General features: G+C 37.7%; 1 protein-coding gene across 1 annotated transcript; it reads left to right on the forward strand.

The window, feature by feature from the left end:
• Positions 1–3,267: 3,267 nt before the first annotated feature.
• On the forward strand, positions 3,268–16,885 carry LOC149820926 (dihydrolipoyl dehydrogenase, mitochondrial-like). Its single transcript, XM_089983778.1, has 2 exons — positions 3,268–3,648; positions 15,460–16,885. The coding sequence occupies exons 1-2, from the start codon at positions 3,376–3,378 to the stop codon at positions 16,708–16,710; spliced, it is 1,524 nt and encodes a 507-aa protein (XP_089839904.1). The 5' UTR covers positions 3,268–3,375; the 3' UTR covers positions 16,711–16,885.
• Positions 16,886–19,095: the final 2,210 nt, after the last annotated feature.

Consider the following 19,095-nt stretch of genomic DNA (forward strand, 5'->3'; position numbering starts at 1 on the left):
GAACGCAAAAAAAGAGATTGAGAAACAAAATGTCATTTATATGAGATGAAATTTTGCAAAAAAAAAGAATTTCACAATATGTCGTGTGATACTCTTTCAGAATTTTGCAAATTATGAAAGTATCGGACTTTCACAAATATTTCAGAGTTCTGCAATACTTAATGCTATACTCTTTCATAATTTTGTAATTATCGAACTTCTGCAACTTTTATGATTTTCACTGGTGATCGCACGAAACTCTTCACGAGTTTCACAATTTGTTTGTAATTTCATAATCTTTTTTAGAATATCACAACCTCCGATGCGATTTTTTTGACAAGTTTCGTGAGTGTATTATTTCAGTGTCATGATACGCGAAAATAAAAAATTTGCATTTGCAAAGAATAAAATCACTAAAAAAAATCTGAAACCTGGGATATATTGTTGATTTGGTAAATTATGGGGCATTTTTGGAAATAGGTCACTTTTTGTTCAAAATTCAAGTATTCAACAACATGGCAACTGAAATATGTAAAACAACAAAATGTATAAACTGGTATGCACAAAGATTTTTATAGGTTTTTTTATTTTTCCTAAAATTTCATCGTACCAATGCGATCTAAATGCTTAGTTTTATAAAAACAAACTCTTTGATCATCATATTATGATGCATAAGAAGGATCTTTTAAAGCTCAAAAATCAATGAGTCATAATTTTCATAAATATTCAAGCACACAAAATCACATTTCTTAATCTGGTTACAATGATCTAATAGTCGATTCCAAGCAAATTGACCACACCAAATGCTTTTGTCAGGCTAGATTTTCAAAAAACCCTATGAAAATCTCCATTCATACAAGTTTACATATTCTAGTTCTCATCGTTTCTTTTCTTCCCACATTCTATTCTATATTTTAGAAAATTTTGAAGCACTGGGGCTCTACAAAGATCTCTTCCAGAACAATAACAACTAACCTTTCCAGTCAGGTCTGAACTTATTTAGAAAATGATAAAATCCGTATAAATTTGTAAAAAGACTGGCCTTTACCGGTTTTAATAGTTTTTGTTTAAACCCAGATTTTAACAGAATTACCAGGTCGGCTTGGGCATAAGTTGAGTGAGATCGGTAAAAATCTGCAGACCCGACCCGTTTTTTAAAACATTGCATGTAAGACTGGCATAAGTTTAACCCGACAAGCTCGTTTTGATTAACCAAATTGGTTTCCACTAATCCCTTCATCCCTATACTCATACCTTTGAGATTTCATTGATGCAAGTTATTTTGATCAACTCGGATTCCATAAATATGATCTACATCATTCATTTAGTGAAGATCAATATTTGGATCTCCTAAAGTTGAATTATGTGCATGAATTTTTGGCGATTCAAAAATTAACAATTGACAAAACATAAAATTTTGTGATTTAAAAAACTCATATTTTTTCGTTGAAAAAATATGAATTCTTATTAAATCGCTATAAAGTCAGATTTGATAAAAAAAACGTACATCATAAAATTTAAGAAAGGTTGAAGATGGAGATGAGTGAAACAAAACTAGTGGTTCACAAGTCAAGTCTAAGCCAAAGCTAAGTTCGGCTTTTGAGTAAATACGAGCCACCATGGCGGACCATGATTTCATAAATTTACACAATAGCAAAACATGAAAACACCATTTACACAAAAAACAGAAAAAACCCGAACACAAAACAAAAAACTCATCAAGGACCACAAACATCTAGCGAAGGATCAGTTGGTGGCAGAGGCAGGTCTTTGAGATATATGTGGAAGATAGCATACACATCAACCAAGACCCTATGAGTCAAACAGTTAAGGTTGAACTAGACATCTCGAAAAGTAGCATCATTTCTGGCCATCCATATGAACCACCACACTGTAAATAACCAAACTCTCCAAATAGTCTTTCACTTCTTTTCGCGTCAAATTATAGCAGGGCTGAGGATAAGATCTAACACAAAGCAACCCTCCCGCACAACAACTGATGGAGGCCTCCAAGTTTTAGAAAATAATTCTCGAAACACTTCACACGACCAAAAAAGATGTGTAGTTTCTTCAGCCTGTCGACAAAGCACACACCAACTAGGAAACTGAAACCCCATCCTCTTGATATTGTTATGGGTTTGTATTCGGTCATGAAGAATCAACCAAGTCAATACCTTGGTCCTCGGAGATGGTCCCTTCGCCCATAAAGCATTTTTGGGGATTCAACCCGAACCTGGAGGTAAAAGAGAATGATAGACCTTGTGGACTTGAAAAACTCCCGCATTTGAGACTGCTCATTGAAGCCAAGATCTGTCTACCTCCACGTCCAAATCCCTGTCAAGAAATAAACGTAATGCCCTAAACCACATTTTCCTTAAATGCGATGTGTATGGTCCACGAGCCTCCCGACTAACAGCAAGCGAATCAATTAGACCATGTTTCAGTCGGAGGAAGTTTGCACATGCATCCTGTAAAGTATGAACCAACCAATACTACAGCCAATGCCATACTCCTTTTATGCATATATATATATATATATATATATATATAGAGAGAGAGAGAGAGAGAGAGAGAGAGAGAGAGAATGGTGATGGCGGGGTGCAGCGGTGGCAGACAGAGAACACTACTTCTTCTGGGCAAAAATTTTGTCGGGCCAAACCTTTTGAGGCACTCATTCGTTGCTTCTAGAACCTTCTCGTCGACGTCGGAGGAGAACGACATCGTGGTGATGGGTGGGGGATCAGTTGGTGGCAGAGGCAGGTCTTTGAGATATATGTGGAAGATAGCATACACATCAGGCAATACCCTATGAGTCAAATAGTTAAGGCTGAACGAGACATCCTGAAAAGTAGCATCATTTTTGGCCATCCTGTAAATAACCAAACTCTTTAAATAGTCCTTCACTTCTTTTTGCGTCTAATTATAGCAGGGTTGAGGATAAGATCTAACGCAAAGCAGCCCTCCTGCACAACAATTGATGGAGCTCTCCAAGTTTTAGAAAACAATTCTAGAAACACTTCACACCATAAAAAAAGATGTGTAGTTTCTTCAGCCTGTTGACAAAGCACACATCAACTGAGAAAGTGAAACCCCATCCTCTTAGTATTGTTATGAGTTTGTATTTGTATTAGGTCATGAAGAATCAACCAAGTCATCGTCCTTTAACATGGTCCCTTTGCCAATAAAGCATTTTTGGGGATTAACACTAAACTTGAAAAACTCCTGCATTGATAGAAGCCAAGATCTGTCTATACCTTCACGTCCAAATCCCTCTCAAGAAATAAATGTAATGCCTTTTCAAATGTCCACGAGCCCGCCGACAAACAGGGAATCGATTAATGCCCTACTCCTTTACGCAGAGAGAGAGAGAGAGAGAGAGAGAGAGAGAGAGAGAGAATGGCGATGGCGGGGTGCAGCGGCGGCAGGCGGAGGGCGCTACTTCTTCTGGGCAGAAATTTTGCGGGGCCGAACCTTCTGAGGCACTCATTCGTTGCTTCTAGAACCTTCTCGTCGGCGTCGGAGGAGAACGACGTCGTGGTGATCGGCGGCGGCCCTGGCGGGTACGTGGCGGCGATCAAGGCCGCGCAGCTCGGCCTGAAGACGACGTGCATAGAGAAGAGGGGAGCCCTCGGCGGAACTTGCCTCAACGTCGGCTGCATCCCTTCCAAAGTAAACCCTCCCCCCCCATTGTTTCCGTTACTAGATTCATATATCAGATCCCGAGATCGATTACGATTTCGTCAGTCTGCCTTCCGATTTCTCGAGTTTTTGAGATGTTCTGCGACGTAATTCGATTTGTTGGTTAGTCTTTATAGGCTTTCGAGTGATACTGATTGAATTTAGACAGATGAACTCACAAGAAGTTTACTTGGTATTATTATCCGCGCCACTAATTCAATGGAGTTTTCTATTTTATTGCTTGCCTACGGGATGGAACGATGATTTTGGTGTTTGGTCCAGAGGGGGAAAAAGGGGCAGAAATCATTAGAGAAATATTGTTTGATTTGTCGATCCTCGGACTCGGACAAGGAAATAATGGAAAATTTCTTTTCTTTTTTCCTTTTTATCTAATATGAAGTTCAGTTTTCCTCTTTTAGTTGCATTTCAGTTATCTGATTAACTTCAAGGAGATGGGTCTGGGTAACTATATTTGTTGTCAAAAGTTTTTTACAATTTTTTTATAAAGTGATTTGTTGATTTAGTATGCGAATAAATAACTGTGAAATCCCCTAAAGATGATGAAAAGCTTTCTATAACAAAAAACAACTGGAAGACCAGCTAAAGCTTGTTATCTGTTATGCTCGTATCTTAAAAAGTGTTCTGTTCTATGTGCGCTTAGGTTGTCCATTTCTTTCTCACTGATGGTTAGCACATATTTATCTAGAAGCACATATTTGTTCATGAAATTGATTTTTTATTTTTTTCCTAGTAATTTCAAGTTTTAGTTTTTCTTTTTCTCACATCTACTCAATGTATGAATTGAAGTCAGTGCATTTTGTAGAATCACTTGTACATTGTTTTATGTATTACTTGATTCTGGGTTGAGGATTTGATAGTTAGAAATAGAAACCCGTTCCTTGTATTGTATCAGGTTTACCCAACCCGCTCAAGCCCCTACTTTTTAGTAGATTATGGATTATTAGGATTGCTAAAGTTTGAATAAATGGTAATAATTTCAAAGTGTTGCTTAAATTGAGCTTATCACATTAATCTAGGGATGTTTCCAGGAGATTTTCCATAAGCAATCGAGATCTGTTTTTTTTTATATTGATTTTATGAGTTTTTATTTAAAGTTTTAGAAATTTATTAAAATATCTTTGCTGAGAATCTTAGATATTCCCAAAGATGGCTGTGATAGCTATGGATTGTGACAAGTACATAATTGAGTTATTTAGATGGAAATGTTGCTTCTCTTGCGATTCCGCATTGTCAAGGGTACTCCTTTGGATGACATGATTTCTTACTGATCGCAGACCTGTGGCTTTTTTATGGCCATTTTCAGTTGCCCAATATCTGTAGATACTCCCCTTTATAGGATACTTTCTCGTACATGTGAGGTTTGGAAAAGTCTAGAAGTTGTAGTTGCTTAGCAATAGCAATCTAAAGAGGCAATTGCAATGTGAGCTGAAAACCAAAAATGCCGGGCTCCATTTATGCTTTATTACACTCAGTAATTTCAGTTATGATTGTTCTTGTTATATAACATCCTTTTGCAAGTAAGAATAAAGTCATGTGCACTCGCAATAACTTAGGTGTCAATATACGACGGTAGCCTCTCTTGTTCACATCTAAGGATGGGGGCTTGGACCTCATTTTTATACTCAACCTGGCCTAAGTTAGACTTTGGCTTGTCCCTCGATGATGGGCCACCGGCTAATCAAACAACCTGCGACCCATGAGCAGGCACATGGGCTCAGTCAAAATTAGGCCTGGCTTGGCCCAGCCCTTTCTTCATTGAAAAATGGGGCTTCCCATGGCCCGAACCCTTTTGGGCAGGGTCTGGGTATGATTTTAGCCCTGGCCCGACCTGAACCTGGGTTAAACCTGAAATGGTCTGTGACTCGCTAAACTTGACTGGGCCTAACCCATTGGGTTGTCTAAGATGTTGGGCCATCTCCACCCGTTGCTGAACCCTAACCATCTCTCAACTCTTACATTCTGCTTTTGATGTGCTGTAATGGACCATGAAAAACTGCTATTTGTCTAATTTTCCCAATACCATTCTAATGTTTAGACTTCCTGAGCAAATGTCAACTTTTAGGATGATGAAGTTTTTTCAATAGAATACAAGTAGGGAGGAAAATATGATTATATGTCCTGTTATGTATACATGAAGGTTTACTGCTTAACTCTATGGGAAAAGTTCACTAGGTGTTTCATTCATGTTGGCAAAGCTTTATGAGAAAATCCTCTCACCAAACAAGTAGCTTCTTGTATTCTCAATTTTATGATTGACCTATTTGGAAAGCAGTGTAGAAGCCATGTGTCATATAGTGTTATTGCTATTTTCTTTATGACATGGCCAGAAAGAAGGCAACTCCACCATGATGGATCTCCTTTACCTTCTTATATTGAACCAATATATGCTTTTGCTTTTCTTGTCTGTTTTCTTGATCCTTTGGTCTGTTTTTTCTGATATGGACTGTAAGTTTGAACAATGTTGAATCTATTTTGTCGTTGAGGGCTAGAAGTTGGGGAAATGATCATCGGAGGTGCTCAAAAGTAGGGTACATCATACATGTTGTAGAGCATGTACCAATCCTTGCTTACATGATTAAATAAAGAAAGTATCTTTAGGAATGTCATTCGTTGATTGTCACTGTAATGAGAGAGCATTTTTCTGATGGATATGTCAGTTACGAATACAAGTTTCCCTTATGAATCAAGATAGGGATTTTTTGAGTCATCAATCTTCACATTTATCCACTATTATGTATGGCGAGTTGTTCTGGTTAAAATGTCTGTTTAGGGGAATCATTTTTATCATGTTCATTCTGATCCTTGGCCTATTTACTTACGATCGCCATTGCAATCCATTTCATCGTCTATCTCTAAGGTTAAGCCCCAGGTCACTTCTCACCTTCATGGGTACCTTTAATAAACTGCTAAAGATTAATGTGGACAAAAAGATGGGTGTGCCAATGACGACCAAGAAGCAGCAAAATGTCTGCTTTCCTTCTAACAAAGTCAATGTTAGAGCAAATTGAGAATGCAAAAGAAATCTAGGTCGGTGTGAAAATTGATGCTTGCTTCCTACTAAAAGGATACCATCAAGAATATGGTTTTGTGCTTTACTAGACCATGGACAGTATCTCTTGGCCTTTTATATTATGTCTACCTTTTTGAAACTAAAATCCAATTATTTAGCTTGAGGATAAACTATGTGGAACAAATAAAGGAAAGGCTGACCTGGGGAACCTGCACTACACAGATGTTTCTTTGGAATTCAGTGCTACTACTGCTTTCTGCCTTGAAGAATGAGATTTTCCTGGAATTTCTCTTGCAACATGATGTCTTTCTTCTGTACTCTTAATAAGCACTCGTAAAATGCTTCTCATAGTTACCGATATTGTTGATATTTTCAAACTATCATGATAATATCAGCATTTTAGGGCAAATTGAAATTATCAGCAATATATCGTGGTATTTTCAAAATGTTTCCCGAATCCAAAATTTCACAATAATGTCACCCGACAGTTTCGTGATATTTTCGAAAAAAAACCTTATTTTAATATTTTAAGCCAAGTTTTTTTTCTTTTATATTTGAACACCTTTTAAAACTTCTTTCTTTATATTTTTGCAAGAAAAATAATGCAAGACTTATTATTTTTTTATCTTTATTATTATTATTTATATTTTCAATTTTTCAACTTCCGAGATTTTCTCTAGAAAACTACTTATTGAAAAAAATCTGAGAAAAAAACCCTCAGCTAGAAGTTGCCTTGAACCATACAGGTGACTATGATGCTTCCATGGAACGTGCTAATTTAGGGTGAATCACCAACAGGCGGCAGTGAAGCCATTGAGATTGGAGGGTCTTGTTATCTAAAAGATTTTGTTAGCAATTTTCTTAATTCACATATCAAATAATCTGTAGGTTTAATAGATCTCAAACTATATTAAAAGAACTTATGAATTAAAGATGTGGATTATCATATTTGGAACCAAATTGATTGATGTCCTTTGTCTGCATTCTTATGTGGAAATCTGAATGAGTATGCATACATTAAGTATCATCAGGCTTCTGAGATCCTTGGTTTTATTGGTATATTTGTCTTCTGAAGTAATCCATACATGGAGCTTCAAAGTTCTCCCGTGGAGCCTGGCTTAAAGTCTTATACTTCTATATTAGGGAAACTTTGTGCAGTGCCTTGTTGATCCTACTCTTTGGCAAATGATTTGAGATCTATTTTACTAGTTCCTTGTAACAGCATTTTTTTTCACTACATTGACATTAATAGGGAATCAGCTGCTTCTTTCTGTGTTTGTATTTGGTTTGGTGTTTTTTAGTGTTAAATGTTGCTGCTGTTGATTGGTCTTGTGAAAAGACTAAATGCACATTTTTATGTTCTGTTCCTCTATTCTTTGGTTATTATTGTAAATGGTGTGGATGAAACATTATATGTAGGCTGCCTGTTTCTATATCTGGGCTGTGCATATCTCTAGGAGCCTATGTGACATAAGTGCGGGCGCGACGTGGCAGTTTAAAAAAACTTGGGTGCGGGAGTGCGTATATATATATATATATATATATATATATATATATATATATATATATATATATATATATATATATGTGTGTGTGTGTGTGTGTGTGTGTGTGTGTACAAATACCTATTTAAGTATATACTATTAGATAAAACTGGACTTGGCTATGGTTAATTGAGTCTAGTTTTGGACAGAAATAGACCCCCTGATGTGGGTGGTTGACCATACCTGACACTCTGGAAGCCGTGTCCAAGTGTTGCACCTGCATGGACGTGGGTGCCACACAGGTGCGTTGACCTTTTAGAAGAGTTCACATTACATTGCTAGGAGTTCATAGTTCTATAAACTTGTCGAATGGACTTTGGGGTAGGGATGGCAGTGGACCAAGGGCGGGGCGGGGGACAAGGTCTCCACCTCTGCCCCATCTCAAAAATTTGCCCTCTATCCCCGCCTCTATCCACGCACGAGTTTTGATTTTAACCTCCATCTCCTGTCCATTCCCTGTTTCATGTCCTCCATCCTCGGATCCTCGGTCCAAACTGGGAGAGGCGGGGCCCCGTTTCTCCAGTCCTTCCGCCGTTGCGGCCTTCTGCCGTTAATGGAAGGAGAGGAGAGAAATGGGAGCTCACCCAACTTTTTCGAGGAAGGAGAGATGAGAGATTCAAGAAAGGGTTTTATGTTAGGGTTAGGAATATATATATATATATATATAGGATTTTATAATATTTATAAGGGTATAATAGTAATTTTCTTAACGGGGATCGGGGACGAGGCAGGGCGGAGGCAAGAGTAAGTCCATCCCTGCACGGGTTTTGATTTTAACCTCCATCCTCAGTCCATCTCCCATTTCATGTCCTCAATCCCTGGTCTAAACGGGGCGAGGCGGGGCGGGGCCCCATTTCCCTCGATCCACTGCCATCCCTACTTTGGGGGTTGACATTGACTTTATATTTTTACAGATTGGAGTTTTTGTAAATAGGCTATGCACATCAAGGTTGTAAGTATCGTATTGTAACTCGTATCGGGCTCAAAGTTAGATAATATCGTAAAAAATCATAAAGTTTTAATAAAAATTTTTCAATAATAAAAAAATCAAGAAAAATCAGGAAAAACTTGAAAAAATTTTTAAAAAATTCTAACACATGAAACAATGATGAATTTCACAAAATACAACCACAAAATCACATATAAAGCATTTATGTCTCTATGAGTTGCATAAGACATCAACAAACAATGATGAATTGCATTAGATAAACCTATAATATTATATATCAAAACAATTATGTGCTATGAATGACATGGATAAGACATCGAACATTAAATAATCAAGATAATATGCTATAAATGTCAATCTCACAAGAAAAATGCAAACTATGAAATAATAAGCATATTAAATAACAAATCTAAGCTAATAAATCACAAGATTCATAATAGTGTGTGTTTACATAAACAAAAAAACATACAGGGTTTTTTAATTCTTAAAATTTTTACATAACTAATTATTTTTTTTAAACTTCAAACAAAAATAAATTAGATAACATCAATCATCGAGTATCATCAACATCATTTTCTTTTTTTTGGAAAAAAATCTCTCTAGATCACTCTTAAGCTCTTTAGGAATGAATATGAACTAGCCCCAAGGGGCCTTATATGTTTCAAATCGAAAAAAAAAATTCAAATAAGCATTTAAACTACATTTATAGCGTATCTTAAGATACGCCCCGTATCATAAAATATAGGGGCATATCGTAAGATATAGGGGTGTATCGTATCGAAATACCCCATAGTAATGATAGTACAACACAGGGTTACCGGAAGCGCCTAGCTAAAAGGGGAAGCGCGCTTCCCCGAGACGCGCTTCGGAAGCGCGAAACGCGACGCTTCCGAAACGCACAGGGAAGCGCACGTAAAAAAGAAGTGCGTCCCCCTTTAAAGGGAAGCGCGTCCCCCTTTAAAGGGGGACGCACTTCTCTTTATGGGGGACGCGTCCCCCTTTAAAGGGGGACGCGTCCCTCTTTAAAAAGGGACGCGGGGGACGCGTCCCTCTTTAAAAAGGGACGCGTTTCCCTTTAAAGGAAAACGCGTCCCCCTTTAAAGGGAATCGCGTCCCCCTTTAAAGGGGGACGCCTTTACGAAATACCAATTTTACCCTTTTTTAAAACGAAATTGACACTTGAAAAACAAGAAAAAAAAACTGAATAAGGGTAAAACAAACATTTTAAAAAAAATCGTGAAAACTTAAGGGCGAAGGCAGGGTTTTTCTTTTTCACCCGACTCCTCTCTCTCTCTCTCTCTCTCTCTCTCATTTTCGGCCACCGGCGACCTCCGACGACCGGCGGCCTCCGACGATCTGCGACCTCCAACGATCGGCGACCTCCGACGATTTGCTACCTACGTCGATCTGCTACCTCTGACGATCGGCGACCTCCTCCTTTGTTGACATCCGAAGACCTCGATCGAGCAATGTCTCTGTTCAGGTATGTTCCTCTCTCTTCCACTGACGTCCGGCGACCTCCTCCATTGCTTAGCAAGGTTGTAAATGCGCAGGCTCAACTCCTCGCTTCGCCTCTGAGGCGTACGCCTCAGGTAGGTAATGAGGTGTACGCCTCTCACAACACTGCCCCCTAACTTCGGGGGCAACGTCCCCGATTTTTTTTTGACAAAAAAAATGGCTACAATTATTAATAAAAATCTATTTCATATGGACAAATCGAACTATTTGCTGCAGTCAGGGCTGGGCTACAAAAATGAATAAAAATCTATTTCATATGGAATCAGGGCTGGGCTAGCCGGCTAGGACTGGGCTTTTAAAAAAAATAAATAAATAACTGTTACGGTAGCCTCCCGAAACAGTTATTTATTTTTTATTTTTTAAAAGCCCAGTCCTAGCCAAGCCCTGATTCCATATGAAATAGATTTTTATCCATTTTTGTAGCCCAGCCCAGTACCCAGCCCTGACTGCAGCAAATAGTTCGATTTGTCCATATGAAATAGATTTTTATTAATAATTGTAGCCATTTTTTATTTTATCTCAAAAAAAAAATTTGTCTGATTCACAAATTTTGCTATATTCATTGAGTCTTGGACTCTTGGCTGATTCATGTACTGATTCGTTAAATTTGATTTGATGGGCATATTCTGATAAGAATAAATAGAACTAGTCTGCAATTCTTTTTAGATTGGATTTATCAAGCTTTTACCTATTTGTGATTTCCTGGGTTAAATTAAATCTGTGGTGTTTCAAGTTTCAACTGTCATGTTTGTTTGAGATTTAGTTTGATTAAACTTGAATTTTAAGGCTTGATGCTTTCCTCTGTATTCATTACGGGTGTTAATGCTATTAGAAAAAGGAAATCTGATTGGTTTCATAGTTCTGAAATTTAGATTGTGACTGCGAAGCTGTGTGATACATATTGTCTGGATTATTTTAAGAAATGAGCATGATTAGTTTATGTGCGCTGACACTGAAGTTGTTTAGTAAACCCCACGGTATTTTACGGGAATTCGATTGCAAGGGGCGTTCATGGTTCACTTTGAGTCTTTTTTTTTTCCTTTTGTTTTCACATTCCACTCTCCATCTTTTGTTGTTAATAATAGTTTTTTTAAAGTGTTCTAAAATGATTCTTATACTTTTATGATGCAGGTATATTTGCCTGTTCTTTGCTTCATTAATGACCATCACAAGCTATGATCACGATAATTATGATGACGATGATGATTCTTTTTACAATTTGGAGCATGAATCGTCTAGTGGTGTTGGGAAGGATAATGCAAGAAAGGGCAAGACCAAGAGGTCTTCTGATTGTCCATATGAGTTTGAGGACAGAAATGAAAATTGTTTTGATGAGGAAGATGAAGAAGAATATGACTACTATTCTGAAGATGACCAAGATGATGAACCACCTAGCATGCATAAAACAACAGTGCTATGGCGCCATGTATTGAAACAAAAGAAGAGTGGGCAAGGAAAGCAAGGTGGAACCCAAGCTTTTATGTGCAAGCACTGCAATTTTTTTTTATCATGGGTCATATACTTGAGTTTTTGCACATCTCATGGGATCTCCAAAGGGACAAAGTGTTGGGATTGCCTTTTGCCCTATAGTTGCAAAAAATGTAGAATTGGCAAAAAAAATTAAGAGGCAAGTTCGTCGAGTGGAGGTTTCATCAAGTGCATTTGAGTTGAGGAGATCAAGAATTGATACTCCGAAGAAGCCTATTAGTATGACTACATCATCTAGTGGAAGCCGAAAAACAGTTGATATTCGTGATACCTTTAAAAAGGTAGAAAGAGATGATGTAGATCACAAAATTATCAGATTTTTGTATGCAAATGGCATACCTTTCAATGTGCTTCGATCACCATATTGGGAAGAGATGATATCTGCAGTTAGTAAAGTGTCTGGATATAAACCCCCATCATATGAAAAAGCGCGAACAACGTTGCTTGACAGTGAGAAAGAGTGTGTTCACAGGGAGTTAAATGAATTTCGAGAAAAGTTTGAGTTTGGAGTTTCCATTGTCTCAGACGGTTAGCGATTTTTCTAATGTGCAACAGTCAGCTGCAAACATTGCCGAGTTTTTGAAGACGGGATTTAAACTTGTGGGGCCTTCTAATGTAGTGCAAGTGATTACAGACAATGCAGCAAATTGCAAGTTAGCAGGTGAAGAATTAAAACAAACGTACAAGTATATTTTTTGGTCACCTTGTGTTGTGCACACACTTAATTTGATCTTCAAGGATTTGGCACATGAGTTTCATTGGTTGGGAGAAACATATTTGCAGAGTAAAGAAATTGTGAAGTATATCACAAATCATTCAAAAGCACTAGCAATCTTTAGAAGTAATGAAAAATTAGAATTAATAAAGATTGCAAAAACAAGGTTTGCTTCACATTATACTACTTTGAAACGCTTGCTTGATGTGAGGGAGAGCTTAAGGCTCACAGTAATTTCAGATAGATGGAGCGATTGGAAGCAATCATGCACGGATGACACTATGAAAAAAGGGCTGTTACAACAGAAACAACTGTTCTTGATAAAGAATATTGGGATTCTGTACGTTTAGCATTATTGATTACAAAACCCATCTATAAGATGATTAAATTTTGTGATCAGGAAGACCCTATAATTGGTGAAGTGTATGAAGGCATGGACAACATGTTGGGGGAAATCAAAGACAATCTAAAAGGACAACCAAATTTATATGAAAAGATTCATAAGATTGTCTCAAATAGATGGGATAGAATGAATGTGCCTCTCCATAATCTAGCCCACATGCTTACTCCAAAATATTACGAGTCGGAGTATCTTAAAATCCCAGTAGCAGGAGGGGTCAAACGAGTTTCTCCTGGTAAAAATTTTATTCTATCTATTTAATAAAGTTTAAAGTTTAATGATTTAATTATTTTATTATTTCATTTGCATTTTCTTGTTATAGTTACTAAACATTTTTTTTGCAGAAAAAGATAATGACATCTTAGACGGTGCAATGCTCGCGCTTGAAGTCATATCTTCTGGAAATGAAGAGCTATCTACACTTTATAGGTCACAACTTATGACTTTTGCATCAAGAAGTGGAAGATTTAGCCGAAATGCAGCAAGAATAGATGCACTGAATCCTACAATGTCGGTGCTTAATTGGTGGCGTTTTTATGGTGGTGATACACCTGAGTTGAGAGCATTAGCCATTAAAGTTTTATCTCAACCTATTAGCACATCTTCTGCAGAAAGAGTGTGGAGCACCTATAGTTACATTCACAATGTTAAAAGAAATAGACTCAATGAAGATCGTGCTGATACCTTAGTGTATATTCATTCCAATCTTCGATTGATTGACAAGTATAATTAAACTGTGTTGTACTTTTGTTTTGGTATTTTTTTTTCTCTTTTTCTATCATTGATTGTTTATTAGCATTCATATTTTATATTCTTGTTATAAAATGTGCAACGATCGCTACAAAGAGGGGCCTAGTCGAAAATGGGATATCAATCCAGAACTTCCTATTGTAGAAGAAAATACGTTGAGATTAGAGGATATGCGATGGAGAGATTTGGATGATAGTGCACAACAATCAAGCACTATTTCCAAATCCAAACATAAAGATGCACAACCAAGAGCTCCATTACCTCCAATAATCATACGTACAAATGAAGTTGAAGAGGATACAAATCAATCCATCAGAGCTAGTAGAACTGCAGATATACAAGAGCGACCATCAGTTCCTCAAGGTCGGATTGATCGTTTCTTTAGCAGGAGACCTAGGCAAGATATGTTGATATTGTGTTTTTTATATTTTAAATTATGGTTTTTGAACATTTTAATTTTTTAAGGCATTTATTATAGGAAATGAAGGAAGGAGCAGAAGACATGGTCGTGAAGGACAAGAAGCACGTGATGATGCAGAAAGTTTACGATCTATTGCTGACTTGAAGGGGAAGAGAAAGATGACAGATTAATGAACTCTTGAATTATTAATTGTTTTTTTGATGATGTAGTTGGAGTAGTCCAACTTAAAAACTTTTATGTTACTTTTTTGTCATGGTCTTATAATATTTTTTTGGTATACTTTTATTTTGAATCTTGCATGATGAAGTGAAGTAGTGAATTATGTTAATTTTAAGGTTAGACTTAGAGTTTAGAACTTTGTAGCTTATAATTTACAATTTAGAAATTTATAGCTTCTTAGGTCGCTTCCGGTTCGCTTCCTATGTCGCTTCCGAGACGCTTCCTATGTCGCTTCCGAGACGCTTCCCGGTTCGCTCCTAAGTGGTCCCACGCTTCCCGCTTCCTAAAATTTTGAAAGTGCCTCGCTTCCCGCTTCCACTTCCCGTATCGCTTCCCGCTCCCGCTTCCTCGACTGACAACTCTGGTACAACATTGATGTACATAAGCGTCAGCTGTCTTTGTGTAACATCTCTATATAGTTCAAATAATGTCAATGAGATCTGTTGTAGCGTTTGATAAATAAACGAAAAAAAAAACAGATTTTTGTATTATCAATGAATCATACATCATACATTATCTATTGTGATGGTTATTCAAGTACAAAACTTTGAAGATGTTCCTGTCACTCGGCAACATCTAGCAACCTTCTGCACTTTGTAGATGGTCCTGGATTCAGATCACATGTTCTCAGTTTTGTTGTATGCATAAACCAAATTTTGCCTAAGATGGATGCTTCAATCCTTTCATAGTGCATGGGATTAATTTTATGCTGTGTTGTATACTTCATGCGAAAGTAATGCCATGGTAGTGGTTATTTTTAATTCCAGGCTCTACTCCATTCGTCTCACATGTACCATGAAGCCAAGCATGCATTTCCCTCACATGGAGTCAAGTTTTCTCAGCTAGAAGTTGATGTCCCAGCTATGATGGCCCAGAAAGATAAAGCTGTTTCCAACCTTACCAAGGGAATCGAAGGACTTTTCAAGAAGAACAAGGTTACCTACGTGAAGGGTACAGGGAAACTCATCTCTCCTAGTGAAGTTGCTGTTGATGGTCTTGATGGCTCAAGCTCCGTTGTGAAAGGCAAGAACATCATCATTGCCACTGGCTCTGATGTGAAATCACTCCCTGGAGTTGTTATTGATGAGAAGACAATTGTTTCATCTACTGGTGCACTAGCACTTTCTGAGGTCCCTAAAAGGCTTGTGGTCATTGGTGCTGGTTACATTGGCCTTGAGATGGGCTCTGTCTGGGGCCGACTTGGTTCTGAAGTCACTGTCATTGAGTTTGCACCTGACATTGTCCCATCCATGGATGGTGAGATTCGCAAGATGTTCCAACGCTCACTCGAGAAGCAGAAGATGAAGTTCATGCTCAAGACCAAGGTTGTTAGTGTTGACACGTCAGGCCCTGGTGTCAAACTCACAGTGGAGCCGTCTGCTGGTGGTGAGCAGAGTATCCTGGAGGCTGATGTGGTGCTTGTCTCAGCTGGCAGGACTCCATACACTAAAGGACTTGGGATAGAAAGTTTGGGCTTGAAGACTGATAAGATTGGACGCATTGAGGTTGATGAGCGGTTTACCACAAGCGTCCCAGGGGTATATGCGATTGGTGATGTTATACCAGGACCGATGCTAGCTCACAAGGCAGAAGAGGATGGTGTAGCATGTGTGGAGTTCATAGCAGGGAAAATCGGGCACGTTGATTATGACACAGTGCCAGGGGTTGTGTACACACACCCAGAGGTAGCTTCAGTTGGTAAAACAGAAGAGCAGGTGAAGGCAGCAGGGATTGAGTACCGAGTCGGTAAGTTTCCTTTCTTGGCAAACAGCCGAGCAAAGGCAATTGATTCAGCAGAAGGTGTTGTCAAAATGTTGTCCGAGAAGGAAAGCGACAAGATTCTTGGGGTGCATATCATGGCACCAAATGCTGGCGAGCTCATTCACGAAGCTGTGATTGCGCTGCAGTATGGTGCATCGAGTGAGGACATTGCACACACCTGCCATGCACACCCAACCCTAAGTGAGGCTTTGAAGGAGGCAGCAATGGCTACATATGATAAACCCATTCACATTTAAAGTGGTTGTTGCATTACTGTTGGACGGTTATGTTGGTGCTTCTGCAGATTTTGGAATAATTTTATCTGAAGTTCTGTTTTCGATTTGCAATAATCTCATGTTCCAGTTTTTCCTTTTTGTAATCTCTTGAAGCCTTATAATATAATTAATGAAAGAAAATGAGACTTGACCAAAATGCTCCTAGATCGGTGCTTTTTTTAAGGCGTCCTGCAAAGGATTTCTGTTTACTGTGACTTTATGATAAAATGATTCATCTGATGAACCATTATGAGTAGCTTTTGTGCAGTATGGGTTGGGTTCTATGTTGTTTTTATCTTATGCAGTCATTCCTGTTCTAGAAACTTGTGATGACATGCTGTTTGAACATGTCATGTCAGTAAGAGCTCTCTTTCTGCTTTAACTGAACTAAATCTATTGAACCTGTTAGATATTTAGCAGCCATCAGATTAAGTGTTGTATGTTTAGGTAAACAAGCAGCATGATACCGAAGGGGCTATGCTCTTCAAAATTACTAGCAGCCATGTCATTGCCTAGACTTTTTATTTTTATTTTTTGAAAGGCAAGCTGGGGTTAGGCAGACCCCCACCAGTTACACAACATACCATTGGGTTTTGAACTTGCAACGTCCCAACACATGGTGACCTGCACTAACAGCTCCTACCAAACAAGCGGAGCCCCCGGTTGGTAATTGCCTAGACTTTTTGCGTTGTGTGAAGTCTGAAAATTTCTGGGTGGGCAACAGGCCGAAATGGGCCAGGTTTGGGCTGCCATTTGCAGCCTGAGCTAGATAAGAAATGGCCTTGCCCCAGACCAACCAGTAAAAGGGCTACTTCTGGATATGCATGACAATCAGATTCATGTTATCCAGTTACCACAATATGAGCAATAAAGTTTATATCCAAGAACCTTAGTTCATGTTGCACCTGAACTCGTCTACTAATCACTCTGTTTTATCGTTCTTTTTTTCCTTTCAATCTTCAATTGCATAGTAACATACTGCAAGGCTGATATGAGATAAGCATGCATACGCGCACACACACACACACACACATTCTTGTCTTAATACTTTTTCATGGCAATCTTTCAGGAAATGACCTCATCCAGAGCTGAAATTGTTGAAACTCTATCACTATGAAATTACAGTCTGATCAGAACATTTCCAAAGGAGGAGAAAGTATATTTCCCTGTGCTTTGTTGTCACGGTTTCATCCAATAATTCTGCTCAGAAAGTGCATACACGCCAATATAATGCACATTACATACATACTAGAAAATGTATATAAATGCCAATGCAAATAAAGATAATATAGATGATCAAAATGGATGACTGAAGAAACTTCAACATAAATATACATGCCACTACATATATAACATACCTATTGCAAACACAAATTCATGCAAATATTTAGCACATAATATAGGGAAAGTATTTGCTACCCTCATGGGTAAGGAACCTCTAGTTGGAACCCATAAGAGGAGGTTGCTTTCACCAAATCTTAACCCATCAATGTGTTCAACATGGTCAAGTTAGCATGAATTGACCCTTTGATTTCTTCTTTTCCATCTAAAATTATGATTTTTTGAGGTTTGAAAATTTAGTTAATTATAAGCTGTTGATTTTTATTTTTCAACTCTTGAAAAATCCAATATACACAACAGAAAAACATGATCTAAAGGCTCATTCTACCAAACAAAATATGTCGATCACATCTGAAGGGTCAAAAATGCAAAAAAGAAAAGAAAAAATTTTAGGTTTTCACTAGGTGGTTTCACACCAAGTTTACCAGACTAGAAAGTGGAGGCAAAAACTAAACGAGAAGCAAGATATTTTAAAATTTATAAGTGGTAAACAAGGAATTAATTTAAAAGCAAAATATAAATAAAAGACGAAGTGATATGGGATAAAATGAAAAATAAAATACAAATCAAAAGAGAAAGAAATAAAAACTAAAATAAAAATGATTGTTCTTAAATTATATGATTTTGTAATGTAAGAATTAAATTCTTCTCACAATTTAAAAATGATGGTTACCAATTTAAAGAAAATACATGAAAAGTGAGTAGAAAGCTTGAAAGGAAGCACATAGAAAACATAGTGTGAAAACAAGTGATATCATGACATATGAAGTAAATAGTAAGGCTGGGAAGTTTTTTTATGAAGATGAAAACTATATATATATATATATATTCATGACTATACAAAAACCCAAAAAACTGTGTGACTATTGACTAACGCAAAAGTTGCCCTCCTTCATACAATCCTCTATTGTCATGGTTGCTGCTACTAATGTTTGGCCTTTTCCAACAGTTTGCTTCTGCCACTATGGCTTCTTCTTACAGTAGTGATTGATAACATGACCCACTTTTTCACAGTAAGAGCAGGCG

The sequence above is a fragment of the Nuphar pumila genome, chromosome 12, assembly GCF_984573655.1.
Source record: "Nuphar pumila chromosome 12, dmNupPumi1.hap1.1, whole genome shotgun sequence".
Classification (NCBI taxonomy): Eukaryota; Viridiplantae; Streptophyta; class Magnoliopsida; order Nymphaeales; family Nymphaeaceae; genus Nuphar; species Nuphar pumila.

Coding starts and splice junctions, on each gene's coding strand:
- LOC149820926 (XM_089983778.1), top strand. CDS start 3,376: ATGGCGATGGCGGGGTGCAGCGGCGGCAGGCGGAGGGCGCTACTTCTT. Junction 3,649..15,459: donor TCGGCTGCATCCCTTCCAAA/GTAAACCCTCCC, acceptor TTTTAATTCCAG/GCTCTACTCCATTCGTCTCA.